The sequence below is a fragment of the Colletotrichum destructivum genome, chromosome 3 (assembly GCF_034447905.1).
Source record: "Colletotrichum destructivum chromosome 3, complete sequence".
NCBI classification, from domain to species: Eukaryota; Fungi; Ascomycota; class Sordariomycetes; order Glomerellales; family Glomerellaceae; genus Colletotrichum; species Colletotrichum destructivum.
The window spans coordinates 3,490,221-3,505,053 of NC_085898.1; the positions used below are offsets into that span (position 1 = coordinate 3,490,221).

Below are 14,833 nucleotides of genomic sequence, written 5' to 3' on the forward strand. Positions count from 1 at the left end.
GAGGCGTTTCCGCAGACTCGGGATGTCGACTAAGATAGAGAAAGCGAGCCTGGATGATGTGCTTCGTCGAGAACTGCAACATTCGGCCAGAATGGACATGAGTGCAGCATCGATATTCAAACATCTTTCCGGAACGACGATCCATAGTTGCATTGCCCAACCGCGCCGCCGCGTATGAAACAGACTTGATGAGACTTCGAGATGTAAGGCACTCTTGGACTTGATCAAGTCAGACAAGTTCAAAGCATCCGTGCGAGATGCGAGAGTCAATGTACTTGAACTGGGTTGGCTCAACTGTCCTGAACGTGGTTGATCAGTGGTTGCGAGTTGCTGAATCTGAGAGGACAAATCGCAGTGCCCAAGGAAATTTGAAAGGAGAAAGAAACCCGCACAAAACGTAGAACACTGCACAGCCGCAAGAGTGCTTGCGTCGGGTTCCGGGTCCGACTGATTAGGGAACCGGCTCCCGAGCAGACTGCACTTCCGACCCTCTAGCAGGATGAGCAGAGTCTATCAGCCTTGAGGCGGCGACGTTGATTAGACGTTGGACCACCTCCGAGCTTGGAAGGTCGGTACTTTGTGAGTAGAGCACCAAACACTTGATAGACTGTCCTGAAAAACCACCTGCGGCACTTGCAAATGTGTTCAGAGCAACGAGTGAGGCCTTGCTATCTGATGGTAGTATTGCAGTCGGCGATAGCGACGGCAAATAATGCCTAGCGGGGGGGTTTACTCGTCAACATTCAAGAAAGAAAAGAAACAAAGAAACCCGTCGGGCCTTGCGAGTCGATGCCAGACAGCTAGACAATCCAAGGTACGTGTTGCACCTTCCTCGTTTTGACCTCTGCAGACTACCTAGTATGGGATGAGAAGCGTTTGCTGCGAAGGTCTAGTGCCCGTGGTTTTTGCCAGCATGGCACAGAAACCCACAGAAGGAGTTGGCGAGATGTCGCCGGAAGCATACGATTGGTGGCTTTTTGTAAGGATTAGCGACCTTCTACCTGCCTGTCCATTCTGGTACACCAACTACAGGTACCTCAGGGACTGTAGAGTAGGCGGTCCGGGGTAGAAAATAGCAGTTGGTCTTAGATTTAGTACCCGATCGATAAGACACAAAGGTAGAGTACTCCGTACCAAAGTCAGGTCTGCCTACCTAGGTAGGTACCTAAGCACTTCGCCAGTTCGCTTGCAAGGGTATGGTACTTTCAGTCGCTTCCTTGGCTCGCACAGCCAGCTGCAGCGGGTTTACGTCAGGCAACAGACGGGCCATCGCGCGTCTGCCGATTCTTGGATACTTTGGGGCTTAGTCAACGATTAGCTCGTGGGGCTGACATTCGTGAGGCTTGCCTCCAATACTGTGATCCCAACAACCAACCTTGGAACTATGTGCACTCACTGTAGGCAGTCTTCGGCGAAGCCAAAGAATGACTTACCCACCCAAGGCAGGTAATAGTTGCAGTCCTTGACGGCGGGGAAGATGTGGTCGTTGCATTTCTACGTACCTAATGCACAAGTACGTTGCTAGGACCAGTGCTACCGTTGTCATGTTGACAGTCTGACCAAGGCTTCCGTCAGTTTTCGCTGGGCCTAGGCTCATCGTCGTGGGCACTGGACGCTGATGCTTTAGCCAGTCTGGGTTTTCTTGTCTTGTCCTGTCCTGGTGTGGCCACCCGACCCCATCCCCATCCGGGCCATCCCCAGCCCCATCCCCATCCCGTGTCAACTGCAAACGGGAAACGTAGGGGCGTATTGTCACTGCACCCACCTACCTCCTGACGAAACACTCCAAAGGTACCTACCTATTCTGTGGCACGAGCTCACCCTTGCTAGATTCCGTACCTTCCACCTCCGTTCGTTCCTTACCTAACCTACCAACTTCCAGAACCCTTACCTTCTTCCTTTCGACTCAAGTGTCCGACAACGCATCTCATCCCTCCTGTCCAATCACTCACCGCAGCCCAAAAACTCCGTCATCCAATCGAACCTTTTCGTTTTCTTCATTTTCATCTGTCCTCGGAGCTTCCCTCTAGACAAGGCCGTGTACCACTTTCTACCCTCCATAGTCATTTACTTTTTTTTTTTTTTTTTGCATGAGACGTCACCAGTCGTGTTGCCTGAATTTTGGCCCCTCCAAAAACCACCCCTCCTCCCTAGCTCTGTGCTGAGCTGAGCGTTACTTTCTCTTCGCCTTCACAACCATTAAAACTCAACTCAGCAGCTTGTCGGCAGCACTGGGTTCCTCTCCTCCCTAGTTCGCACCGCCCGAGAATCGTTTCGCTGCAAGCCAGCTGTAAAAGAGAGGGGAAAAGAGAGAACTCACCAAACAAGGGCACTCTGCACCAGGAATAACCGTCCACCATGTAAGCTTCCACTCCTCAGTCGAGCCAAGTGTTCCTAACTGACGTCTGTCCTGTCAGGCGCATTACATTGAACATAACCAACCCCGAGGTCGATGACCAGGACCTGCTTACCCTGGAAATTTTTCCAGACATGCCTGTTTCCATACTCCGCGAAGCCATTCAAGCCGAGACCGCGATCGCTCCTACTTCCCAACATCTTTACCACAACGGTCGCTTGATCCAGGATGATACCAAGACGATGGAGCAGCTGCAAATTGCCGACGGTGAGATGCTGGCGCTGCACGTGAGAGACATGCAAGGAAGCACTGGTGTGCCGGATCAGGGCAGAAGAGGTCCGCCGCGCCGACGACCGGGAGGGCAAGACCCAGAACTCATCCGCCTTCAAATCCTGGGCGACCCGAACCTGCGCGCCGAGGCCACCCGACAGCAGCCCCAGCTCGCCGCCGCTCTCGATGACCCCCAGAGATTCGCCCAGCTTTTCAACGACAGTTATGACCGGGAGCAACGGGAGCGCGAGGAGCGCCAGAGGCAAATTGCACAGCTGAACGACGACCCCTTCGATATTGAAGCCCAGGCTAAGATCGAGGAAATGATCCGTCAAGAGAGGGTCATGGAGAACCTCCAGAACGCCATGGAGCACAATCCCGAAGGTATAGCATGGACGACCAGACCCCACAGCGCAGAACGGGAAGCTGACACAACGCAGTGTTCGGGCGGGTACACATGTTGTACGTCGACGTAGAAGTGAACGGTCATAGAGTGAAGGCGCTCGTCGATTCAGGAGCACAGGCCACGATCATGTCCCCGTCGTGCGCCGAGGCCTGTGGTATCATGAGACTTGTTGACAAGCGCTTCGCAGGAGTAGCCCGTGGAGTGGGCACTGCCAACATCATCGGCCGTGTACACTCTGCCCAGATCAAGGTCGGCTCCATGTTCCTACCTTGCAGTTTCACTGTGATGGAGGGCAAGCAGGTGGAACTTCTCCTCGGTCTCGACATGCTCAAGCGTTACCAAGCCAGCATCGACTTGGCGAAGGACAAGCTGATCATACAAGGTGAAGAGGTGCCGTTCTTGGGCGAGGCTGAGATTCCCAAGGAGAGCGAGGAAGCTTTAGAAGAGGAGCCTAGACTACCGGGACCGGCTGGCACAACCATCGGTCAACGATCTGGTGTTGTCAGCGGGCCGCAGAGTGCTGCTACCGCCCCGCCGCGACAGAATCCTCCCCAGCAGGGTCAGCAGGGTCAGCAGGCGCCTCAGCAGCAGACTGCAGCTCCGAGCTTTCCCGAGGAACACATTAACCAGCTTATGGCTCTGGGCTTTCCCCGTGACGCCGCCATCAACGCGTTGCAAGCAACGGGCGGCAACGTCGAGTTCGCCGCTGGTCTCTTGTTCGGAGCATAGATGTCCCCAATCGCGGATCGGCTTCTCTTTTGAGTTGATCATCGCAAGCCTGGTACAGGGCATGAGTAATTAGTTCCGGAACACTCGGGCTTGGGAGTCAGTTTGGAGTCTTCGTATGGTGCCCATGCGGCTTGACGCGATATTCATGGAAGCAATCGATGGAGCCTTTTCACGCGCCAAGACCTCAATGATTCAAATCTGTGCTGGCGCTGAACAACAGTCCTGCCAGGATCGGCTTTCCGGCCTACACATTGATCCTCTACGGCTTTCTGTGACAGTGTCCTTGGAGCCAACGAGAATAAAAAGCCCATCACAATAGGTGTCATAGAGCGCGAGCAGCATACCTTGACCAAGATTAGATGTTTGTTTCCCTACTGCATCCGAGTATGCGAAGATCCACCCCCCGTAAACCCAGAAGAAATCTAAGGACATGTAACTTTTTGTTGCTTCTAAAAGAAGATCTACCACCACCTGAGAAACGTACAGCTAGTCAGATCATCGGATCTTGTACACACACGGCTTCAGTATGGAGGTCTCGTCGACCTTGTCCTCCTCGGTCTCCCACACGAAGCGCTTCTGCTTCTTTTCCTTCTCGACGAAGCCGGCCGCCTTGGCTGCGGCGAGACCCTTGCCCTTGATGGGTGCCGCGCCCTTGATGAAGTGCATTTTGACAAACATCCTGTTGGACAGGTCGACGGCGCCTTTGTTGCCCTCGCCCTGGCCCGCCAGTACGAAGCCACGTTTTCTCAAGGCCTCGACGAAGGCCGAGACGTCCGTCTCGCCGCGCTTATCGTCGTGACCGTCGACTTCAACGGCCAGGGCGACGCGATCTGCCTCGGTCTCCTCCGGGTCGCCGCCCTTGGACTTTTTGGTGGCGGCGGCAGCCTTCTTGCGGTTCCCAACGCTGTGCGAGACCACGGCGTTCTTCTGGCGCACGGGGCCGAAGCGGGACTTGATCTCGGCAACCCAAAGCTCGCCCTTCCAATGGAGGATGCGGTAGGCCTCCTCGACAAAGTCGAGCCAGTTGGTGCCCATGAGCGCGAGGCAGAAGATGGCAACGTCGACCGAGTCGTCGGCCAGCGGCAGGTTGGCAATATCGGCCTTGACTACGTGCTTGGCAGGGGAGTACAGGTCGTAGCTGAGGATGTTGAGCTTGAGCTTCTTGGCTTCGGACTCCAATGTCGACGCGAGACGGGCGTCACCGCAGCCCAGGTCAGCGACGTGGCATACGCCGTCGGTGCGCGGGAGCGGCATGGGCCCGGCGGGCACGGGTTGCGCCCCGGGACGGCCGCGAGCGCTGGGGTAGCGAGCCTTGGCGCGTAGCTTGATGTCGCGGATGTAGCCGTCGACGGGGTTCTCGGGCCAGACCTCGACCTGGCGGCGGAATCCTTCATGGTACTCGGAGAACATCTCGGGGGAGTCCTCGAAGAGCTGGTAGGCCTCGGCCGAGGGGCGGGTGTAGAGCGTCTCGTTGAGGTGGCGGAAGCGCGCCGAGATGAGCTTCTGCCTCATGGAGCGCTGAAGCGGAGTGAGCTTGGCTGCGGGCGGCGGGATGGGAGGCACGGAGGCGGCAATGGCGGCGGCTGCTTCCTTTGTGGCCTTCTTCTTGTCGTCCGCAGCGGCTTCCTTGCTGGGCGTTTGCTTCTGGGCCTTGGAGGGCGTTCCGGAGGACGGCTCGTCATCGCGTTTGCTCGCCCTGTCCTTCTTCTGCTTCTTGTCTTTCTTATCGGACTTGGGCGTCTCCTGGGAGTCCATTTTGTCCTTCTTTTGCTTCTTGCTCGGCTTGGGTGTCGTCGCCTCATCGGCGGCGTCATCTCCCCCCTCAGTCACGGGCGCGGCTCTCTTCGCCCCCTTCACCGGCTCGCCATCATTCCCCTCGCCAAACACGCGCTGGTTGACGATGACCGAGTTCGCACCCGTTCCGCGGATCTTTTCCTCTTTTTCGGCTCTCTTGCGCTTCTTCGCGCTGTTGTTCTTTGAGGTGTTGTTCTTCTTCTTGGCGCTCTGGGTCTCGGCTTTCGGGCCCTCCGCCGAGACAGACCAGCCTGGTACGGCGAACATTGTGAGAAACGTGTGGAGTGGTTCGCAACGTCTGGTTTGTGCAAATGTGTCAACGGATTATGAGAAATGGTGTTGTGGTGAGTGAGTTGTAGCTCATGCTCATGCTCAATCTTAGTCTCATGCCTCATGCGCTTTGAATTTTTTTTTCGCCCGTTTCCTTCCCCAGAGAATCGCTTATCGCACCCCTGCCTACCAGCTGATCGACGCCAGGATAGGAAGTATGATAGTGGACCGTGCGCCCCGCCTCTTTTTCCTCTCATTTCGGCGCCGTTGCATCTTGCCCTGGCTTCTTCTCATCTACACCTCTTAGACCTTATGGGCTTCGACATATGTCTGAGAAATCACATAAACAGCATTCGTGTCAATAGCGCTGCCAATTACACATTTGGTGTTGTTTGAGACCGACACGAGCCAGTAATACCTCGTTGTTTCAATTTCAGGCACAATTAGAAGCTTCATTCAACAAATAACAGCCTTGCATTGATTGATCTGTGTCCTCTGAGACTGCAACGGCGGCTGCCAAAACAGGTAGACGAGATGGTCCGACGCTATCGATGTGACACCAGCTAAACCTCCTCAGCACAACCAGGGTTGATGGTAAAATTTTCGTAATGCGGCTATCTCCAATCCAGAATGATCCGCTGCCATCCCATTATCGTTCGAACAGGACAATCAACAGCCAGGATTTCAGTCATTTTCCGACACCCAATTGACGTCCGCCCCGCCTGCGTGGTCCGAGTCCCTTAACCTAATCATTTTCATGATCACGTTGTCACGAAGCTAGAACACGGGTTGCCCTGAACTGAGCCCTCTTCTTCAAACGCTTCGGATATCGGATAGTAGTCCTCTTCGATTTGGATCATTTCTCGTGGGATGCGGTGACATCGGCGGACCTCGGGCCGGTCTCCACGACCATGAAGCAAATAGATCTCATGACAACACGAAAGGTTGTAAGTCGCCTTGCTTTTTTTTTTATTGGCAACACGTTGACCGCCACTGATCACACATTCTACTATACATCATACAAAGATCGATTGGTCTTCACAGCTCATGGCCTAAAACTCCAACACATCCGACGCCGCCAATCTCCGGAAATCTTGATCCGAAAAGCCGTTCATCACTCAACACTCTGGGCGGACGGTGTGTAAATTACGGTGATCAACGAGCTACCCCAAGATCGGGGGCTCCTATCCAGGCAGATCCATCGTGTCACTGCCGTCATCGCCGAGATTATCTAAAGAGGCATCGTTTGTCGGCAAAGGCGCCATAGCCTTGTTTCGATCAACCCGGGCCACCCAATTTCGAGGTCTCTGACTGCGATGGGGCTTTCGATGCCAGCTTGGTCAAGTCAGCGGGGCAGTCGACGGACCAAGAATAACTCATTCTCTGCAGGCCATGGCTCGCTCAAAGACTCGGAGACCACCGACTCAAAGTCAGTTCTCGTGGATTCAGCGAGTGGTCGGGTTTACTCGCAGAAGCACCGACCTAGGTCCCGAAAGCACGGGCACGGCGCATTATACGGTTATACAGGAGGCTGTTCTTGTGGGGTTTTCCTTTTTCTCCGCCCTTGACGTTGTTGGTGCGGAAATCGAGAACGGGAAGGGAAGCCAGTGTGTGGCGGCACGACAAGACGGATGGCAACATTTGAGGGGAGCGACCCGTCTTCCGGGTCGATGTCTTATTGGGAGCCCGGAGAAAATATTATCAGAAAACAACCAGAAAGACGCATTGCTCTCGAGAGAGGCAGTCAGTCGTGCTCAGGTGCGCTGACGCTGTTGAGGCACCCCGCTAGAGGCGTTTCTTCTGACTGACGGGCTTTCGCTAACACACGGCGTCCGACGGAACTCGCCGGCTGGAGGGTCCGCCCTCGTTCATACCATCCGAGGAGTCAGGCACGCCATTCACAACGACAGTAAACTGTTGAACCTCCAACGGGTGCTATGCAAGCCTTGAGCAGAACCTTGTGGCTGCGAGAAGACTACCTGCATGCTGGCCTGCGGTGACCGTCATTGCGGGCTTCCGTCAAGATCAGATACAGTACACATCCGAGGCAAGCCGCCAAGGGGTGTTCCTGCGCGTCCCGAGGGGCACCAAGAGGCACGGGGAAGTCAACTGGTGAAAGAGGAAATAGGATGCAACCAGTTCGTCAAGCAGAATAGGGGCGAAAGTGGTCCTTAGCGATCGGCACTTCTCCTCTTGTCCGACAATGCGCGACGTTTGTGTCGCACCATATGCCCATGAACTGTGCTGCGACCACTCATCGGTCACACCATCCAAGATGTCGGAAGCCCGACGATTGGTTCAGTTGGGTGTCGGATGAGAGTGTGTCCCGAGACTGAGGAATTGTTGCTGGGGTCCCAGCAAAATGTAGATGCCGGCCACTCCCCGGCGGGCGTGTCCCCGGTGAAATACTCGCACTTGGCTGCTTCTGCCGTCTGGCCTTGTACCCGCCTGGGGCAACGAGTCGAATGCGCACGCCCGGGGGCATTTTGGGAGGGGGAGATCAGTCCTCCTGCCGCGTCTCATCGCATTCTGGCTCAGCTCAGTACGAATACTTACAACGGTTCCTTTGGCGCGGCGGAAGTTCAGGAAAAGATCAGACCATGCCCCTCATTGGCGAAAATTAAAAAGAGATGGCTTCTTCGACAACCCTGGTCTCTGAAAAAACCTTAGTCTCCCGCTCGGCACATGGCATGTCGGTCCAAAGCTAGTGGATGGATGGGATGACAACCATCCCCCAGCCCAGAACGCCACAGGCGCGCGTTCTTTGACGGCGGCCGACGGTCTGGGATGGGATGTCACCTCCATGTCAGTCGTCTGCAGACCTGGCTGGCGATTGCTTCTAGGCGGAAAGACTGCTCAGATCTCGCACGGCCAGGGAAGAACAAACCGCGGGATAGGGATCCGGATCGGACAGCTAACGCCTTCTCCCCACCCCATGTCGGCAGCGTTCACCTCACCGGATCACGACTTGGTCATTGCTTACAGTCATGTAGCCAATAGGGCAGACTTGAGACGAGGGCAGCAGGCCGGGTGGCCCTTGTCCAGATGGGAGTCCAGGCCTCTCAAGCTTCGGACGATGATCATATTCGGCATCTCTCTGACTTGCCCCCCATGTTCTCAACGACTCAGGCGGTGGTCGTCACATCGTCTTTTGGATTCTGGAGGGGAGTTTGTAGCAATCAATGGCCCGTTCCGCACGAATCCGGACTGGAAGGCTCCAGTACGCTTGGATAAAGCGTGGTCAGGGCTCTCGGGTACCTATGCGAGGACAAACTTTGTGAGGCGTTGCCGCTGGACTGAGCAGCTTGGCGACTCCCCTATCCAAACTCCCAATCTCCGTGCGCAATAAATAAATAGAAAACTATGCATACATCAGGTAGGCATGTCATGGATGGACTCATGGAGTGAAGGGAGACATGCTCTGAGCCTGCCTGCCCGCCTACAGGCATCACCTTGCCAGGAAACGGCTTTTCGCAAGGGATGGGACGGGGGCAATGGTTCAGGCTGAGCGGCCCTACGGTCTACCTTGGTACCTATCTGTTCATACAGGAGGTACGAATATCTAGACGTATTTCCTAGTGCCGTTACATCCACTGATGGGCTGTCATTCGGGACGTGACAAACCCTGGACAGAGACGCAGCCGAGAGACCCTATATGCCCTCCCCCTGACCCTGACCCCCCAGGTACAGCGCCGTGTCACGCAAGAACACGTCCAGAACCAAGACGGAGGGTACATAGTTTCTCGTAATATCCTGCTTTTGCAAAGAAGAATGCCAGGTTCGACGTTTGCCCCAGTGTGGTTTCAACTACAGGATGTGGAAAACGCAGAAGAGATTTCTCAGCAGCCCGTGTGGAGTGTATTGTGTGTGTATTGGACGCTGAAATATACCGACCACGAGCTAGGCGAGAGCGGGGGGTGTGTGTGCTGTGTAGGTGTACCTGTGTGTCTAGGTAGGTACTTTACCTACCTACCTACCTACCTTCCTTTTCCCTGGTACCCTTGGGCGCTGTGCATCATCGTCTGCAAGCCACCGTAATGTTTCCTCCCCCCATCAGCGTCTTGCCGCACCTCCAACCCAGTGCGCGAACAACACCCACAACGCCAATATCAACCGTGGATCAAGGGTACTCTATCGTGCTCGTTGCCGCGGCGGCTGGTCTGTGTCCCTCGCCGTCTCCCCCTTTCTTATCATCTCATGAACACACACTCCGGCACATCCTCAAGGGTTTGCAGCATCGTGGCTACTTGCCTGTGGTTCGTTCTTCTTCGCTCTCGCTCTCCGTCTCTCCGTCTCTCCGTCCCTCCGTCTCTCCTTCTACAGTGTAGTATAATAGTGCCTGCAGCAGTAAAATCATAAGCAGAGAAAAATTAGACAATGGACCGGCATAGGGAGAAGACACAAGCCGAAGCGCTTATGCAGAGTTGAAGTACAAGACACGACAGACACAGAGAACACTTCTCGTCTCATTCTTTATTCGTCCTAGCAGTCCGGACTGGTGCCCCGTTAGGTCACATATTGGGGTGAGGCGCTAACCTCCGTCGTCCTCTTGTTCTCGTTCCCTCCAACAACAAACCCCCGGTCATCCCGGCCTCCTCTCATTCGCCTCCTCGCCGATTGGCGGTTGTCGCCCTCCCCCCTGTCGTTGTTCGTGCTGCGTCTTCACCCCACGCCCTCCTTCTCTAGCCTCGATTCGAGATACGGCGGCGGAATACCCTAACTCGAGCACAATACGGATACAGACACATTCATTACCTATTGCCTTGAACCACCTTTCCCAACTTACCTGATCCTCGGCCGCGGGGCCTTCACTGTCTCTTTGGTCCCGCTGTGTGTCTTGGGAACAAGGGACGTGACGCACACTTCTCTCTGCTGCAGGCGTCCTTTACCTTTACCCAGCACAACCGACCCCGTCCTACCCCACGAGTCCATCCATCTTGTCTAACCCATGACAGCCCATTCGGCGAAGACAAAGTAGCACCGGGCCTGTTTCACTCCCTTCCACCATCTGTTATAACTGCTTGAAAAGCACATACTCCGTGGGCACCCAACCTACGTCCCTCTGCTCTCCCGTTTCGACGCTTTTGCCGGCGCACGAGGGCGAAGAATACCCACATTGTCTCGTTGCGCTACCGCGATACCATACCTACTTTATCCACCTACCATCCATATCACTCTCCTCGGGCACTTGTGGCCCGGCGGCTACGCCGCTTCGCTTCCAGCGCCAACCGTCAGTCGAAAGGCTTGGCTCTCGTCTGCATCGTTTCTTTCGCCTTCACGATACCTTCCAACAACAGTACTTGACTGAGACTCGGAACCGAGTGGCCACTCTCCAACTGTGGGGACAAGGTACTCACTCGCTCGCTCATCTTCCGCTGCGCCGCAGAATCACAGACGCTGGACGATGCAGCACGTTGGCGGCGAGAGACTGATGGATTAAAGAGCCGCCTCGCATCCCCAATCTCACTCGCAGCACACTAGCATCTACTAGGATGGACTCCGCCGACGTGGTACTTGAGGACGGCAAGTCCCCGACCAAGAGCTCTGACAACAATGAGGACAACGGAAACGACGACCCGAACCGCAAGAAGGCGAATGTGAGGAAGAGGACCAAGACGGGCTGTCTCAGTATGTACTCGTAGAACCTGCCCTCCTTAACCGAGCCCACCCCTTTTCTTTGCCTTGTATATGGTGGGATTCTGACCTGCTCGAAAGCTTGCCGGAAGCGCCGCATCAAATGCGACGAGGGACGCCCCATTTGCAGCAACTGCATCAAGTCCAAGAGACACTGCGAGGGTTACAACCAGCGCGTCATCTTCAAAGACCCCATCGCATCATTCAACCTCAATGGTGTCTACGGTCCCGTCGTTTATCCTCCCGAGTCATCAAGCTCGCCATTTCAGAGTATTCCTAACCCCCCACCAAAGTCGTCTAATGGTCCTCCTTTGGCCCCAATAGCCCCCAAGCCACCGCAGCATCCGGACTTTCAAGGTCAGCCGATGCTTCACTATGGCCACGGTTTCCCGGGTCAGTTTCAAGGTCAAATACCGCCGGCGGCCTTCGACTTCAACCAGTTTCCGCACGGAGAGCATCACATGCACTCGAGCTCGTCTGTCATTTCGCCGGCCAGTCAATTTCGGGGGCAGTTTGGTGACAATCGGAGTAACCTTGCCAGTCCGATTACGGATAACGGCCCATTTGTCCATAAACCGGCAGGGCCATGGAGAGGACAGCCGACCGCAGGCCTTACGCGAGCGGAGGTCTTCTCCGATCACAACGCCGCCGCTCGGACGGATCAAGCAACCGAGGACGCGGAGATAGAATATCTGTACTCGGACGACGACGCATCCATGCCCGACTCGGACGACGCTTTCGACGATGCGATGGGCGAGGAGAGCGCCTATGGTCAGTTAGTCCAGAGCCGCAACGACGGGCCCTGGGACGGGTTTGGAACCAAGATGAGATCCTTCTCCGCCTTCGCCGAGGAAACTATCCTCACGTCGTACATCCCCACGCCCAACAACTCGCCACTGAACGACGAGCGAACAGCAGCCTTGTTCTGGCACTTTATTAACGTTACGGGGCCAAGCATGTCTCTGTACGAGAGGCATCCGTTCGATCACTCGAAGCTGACAAACAACTTCTCGGTGCCCAAGGCCGGGCATAACATCTGGACCTGTGAGACTACTCGTTCTGGCGCTTCTGCACTCTGGCTGACCTTGATAGACACTTTCCCCATCATCTCCTTTAACCACCCGGCGCTCCTTCAGGCGATGCTCGCTCTGGGTGCGTTGCAAATAGCCAAGCTTCAGAAGATCCCCCCGACAGCGGCCATGAAGTACTATCACCTCGCCATCCGCAGAATCGCAAGGAATTTGCGGAGTCCCAAGAGGAGAACGCAACCTGCTACTCTAGCAGCCTCCCTCTTGCTAGGATACTTTGAAGTCTGGAACTCGGACCACACCAAGTGGTGCAACCATCTGTTTGGGTCCAGGCTCCTGATCAGGGAGATCCCCTTCAGGCAGATGACCAAGAACATACTGCCGCTGAAGAGGGCCAGGCGGGCGCTGTTCCAAGAGAGCCAGAACCAACCGATGGACCCCTTTTTCATGGGTCACGACAACACGCACATGATGAGCCACGACCTAGACGACCTCGACCTCGGCCTTCTCAGCAAGCTCACGAATCAGCAGGTTTCGTACGAGGACGATGAGCCGGCGACTGGTAACTTGTATACGGATCGGGATATCGAACACTACGAACATCTTCGGGACTTGTATTGGTGGTACTGTAAGATGGACGTCTACCAGAGCATACTGGGTGGAGGAAAGCCATTGTGAGTATCGTCATCCAAGAGGCGAGAACACACCGGTCTAACAACTCGTAGTATGGACTACCAGCACTGGACCCAGTGTCCACCACGAGCGCCGATGGGCCGGCTCGAGGCCATGTGAGTCAATTCAGAGCCCCACCCCCGGCATGGCCAAGGACACGCAAGACTGATATGGGCAGATATGGGACGTACGACCACCTGATGCTGCTGCTCGGGCGTTTGTGCAGCTTCGCGGCCAAGGATCTACCCAGAAAACGGAAATCGTTCAAGGGTTTCGGACCTCCTCCAGGCGGTGGGCGACCCGGAGGGCCACCGGGAGGGGGGCCGCCAAATGTTGGTGGGCCACCGGGCAGAGGCCAGGGGTGGCCCCCACCGGGGATGGCAGGTGGAATGCCCGGCGGCGGGCCTCCCGGAGGACCCCCGATGGGCATGCCACCCCCGGGTATGATGAGAGGGCCGCCGCCGGGTGCGATGCCCGGAGGCAACGGCGGGTCGCCTCCCATGTTCCCCGGCATGCTTCCGAACCTTGGAAAGGTGACACTACCAATGGGCTTCTCCCCGCCGCGGGACGACTCCCCACCACCGCCGGGCGAGGAAGTGCGGGAAGACCTCGACTCCGACATGGCAGCAGACGCCGCAATGCGCGAGTGGGAGTCCCTGCGCGAGGCGTTTGAGATACTCCGATCACGGTTCGGTCCGGAGTTCCAGCCCCTGGGCGCCGAATACGCCGATCGCAGAGACTCGCCGTTCGGCTCGACGCTGCAGTACCGCACCTTTTCCGTAGCGGGCATCTGGATGAACTACTACATGGGCCTGATTCACCTGTACCGCGCGCACCCCAAGATGCCGCCCGCCGCTATGATCGCCGCGGGCATCCAGGCGCAACACACGGTCAAGTTTGCCATCGAGATTGGGCGGATCGCGGCTGGGTTGACGGACGACTGTGCCAACGTCGTCGAGATCAGTACTCTCGTCGGCGCCGCGCTGATTGAGAGTTCCTTCTGTCTCTTTGTTGGCGGGATCCAGGTAAGGCTTCACCGGCCCTCTCCCCACTTGGTCTTTGGCAGTGGTTGGTGCCTTTCCGCCTTATCTTTTTCCACTAACAGGCCACACAGTACCAAGACAACGCCCAACGGCAATGGATCGTCAGGTGGATGCACGACATTGCCCGGCTCACCGGGTGGCAGTCGGCAAGGCAGATCGCCGAGGGCTGTGAGTCCGGGTGGAAGAAGGCGGCCGCCATGGGCCGGGGCCCGCCGTACACGCGCGACCCAAGCCTGCAGACCGTGGTGCCGCAGTCCGTGTGGACGAACCCGCGCAGGATCGGGGCCAGGCTCGAGCAGCTCGACAGCGACGATACGATGCTTGTCGTGGCCAAGTCCGAGAGGGCATTTTACGCTCTCGGGCTGCTCAGCGTCGAGCAGGAGCTGGAGAGGCTGGTCATCAAGGACGAGGGGTGAACGCCTTCCTTCCCCCCTTTCGTGGCGAGTTCGTACTTGCGTGTGGAGATCGGGGATTTGTACGTCATCGCAAGAGGCGTTTTCGGAATTACACAAACAAACAAAAGTCGGATCAAAAGACGGCGTTGTCGTTGAGACAGGCCACGCCAGCGACAAGAGCGAGAGAAAACATGCTCTACAGAAGCCATCACGTTGAGTACATTAATGATACACCT

The 14,833-nt window shown here is 56.1% G+C and overlaps 3 protein-coding genes across 3 annotated transcripts; 2 read left to right on the plus strand and 1 right to left on the minus strand.

The window, feature by feature from the left end:
* The first annotated feature begins 2,088 nt into the window (after positions 1–2,088).
* Positions 2,089–4,244, plus strand: CDEST_05151 (Putative Ubiquitin-like domain, aspartic peptidase, active, peptidase A2A, retrovirus, catalytic). Its single transcript, XM_062921310.1, has 3 exons — positions 2,089–2,360; positions 2,418–3,010; positions 3,067–4,244. The coding sequence occupies exons 2-3, from the start codon at positions 2,491–2,493 to the stop codon at positions 3,759–3,761; spliced, it is 1,215 nt and encodes a 404-aa protein (XP_062777361.1). The 5' UTR covers positions 2,089–2,360; positions 2,418–2,490; the 3' UTR covers positions 3,762–4,244.
* A 1-nt stretch (position 4,245) lies between these two features.
* On the minus strand, positions 4,246–5,939 carry CDEST_05152 (Putative ribosomal RNA processing protein). The gene has a single exon (XM_062921311.1). The coding sequence runs from the start codon at positions 5,820–5,822 to the stop codon at positions 4,257–4,259; it is 1,566 nt and encodes a 521-aa protein (XP_062777362.1). The 5' UTR covers positions 5,823–5,939; the 3' UTR covers positions 4,246–4,256.
* Positions 5,940–10,568: 4,629 nt separating this feature from the next.
* CDEST_05153 (Putative zn(2)Cys(6) fungal-type DNA-binding domain, fungal transcription factor) lies at positions 10,569–14,833 on the plus strand. Its single transcript, XM_062921312.1, has 6 exons — positions 10,569–11,453; positions 11,541–12,503; positions 12,552–13,161; positions 13,213–13,275; positions 13,338–14,184; positions 14,274–14,833. Exons 1-6 carry the CDS (start codon positions 11,318–11,320, stop codon positions 14,616–14,618), a joined length of 2,964 nt encoding a protein of 987 aa, XP_062777363.1. The 5' UTR covers positions 10,569–11,317; the 3' UTR covers positions 14,619–14,833.

Bases quoted from the DNA above. Each gene is read 5' to 3' on its own strand.
- CDEST_05152 (XM_062921311.1), bottom strand. From the start codon at position 5,822: ATGTTCGCCGTACCAGGCTGGTCTGTCTCGGCGGAGGGCCCGAAAGCC.
- CDEST_05151 (XM_062921310.1), top strand. From the start codon at position 2,491: ATGCCTGTTTCCATACTCCGCGAAGCCATTCAAGCCGAGACCGCGATC. The intron at 3,011-3,066 runs GTATAGCATGGA...GACACAACGCAG, and splicing joins CATGGAGCACAATCCCGAAG to TGTTCGGGCGGGTACACATG.
- CDEST_05153 (XM_062921312.1), top strand. From the start codon at position 11,318: ATGGACTCCGCCGACGTGGTACTTGAGGACGGCAAGTCCCCGACCAAG. The intron at 13,162-13,212 runs GTGAGTATCGTC...AACAACTCGTAG, and splicing joins CTGGGTGGAGGAAAGCCATT to TATGGACTACCAGCACTGGA. The intron at 14,185-14,273 runs GTAAGGCTTCAC...CAGGCCACACAG, and splicing joins TCTTTGTTGGCGGGATCCAG to TACCAAGACAACGCCCAACG.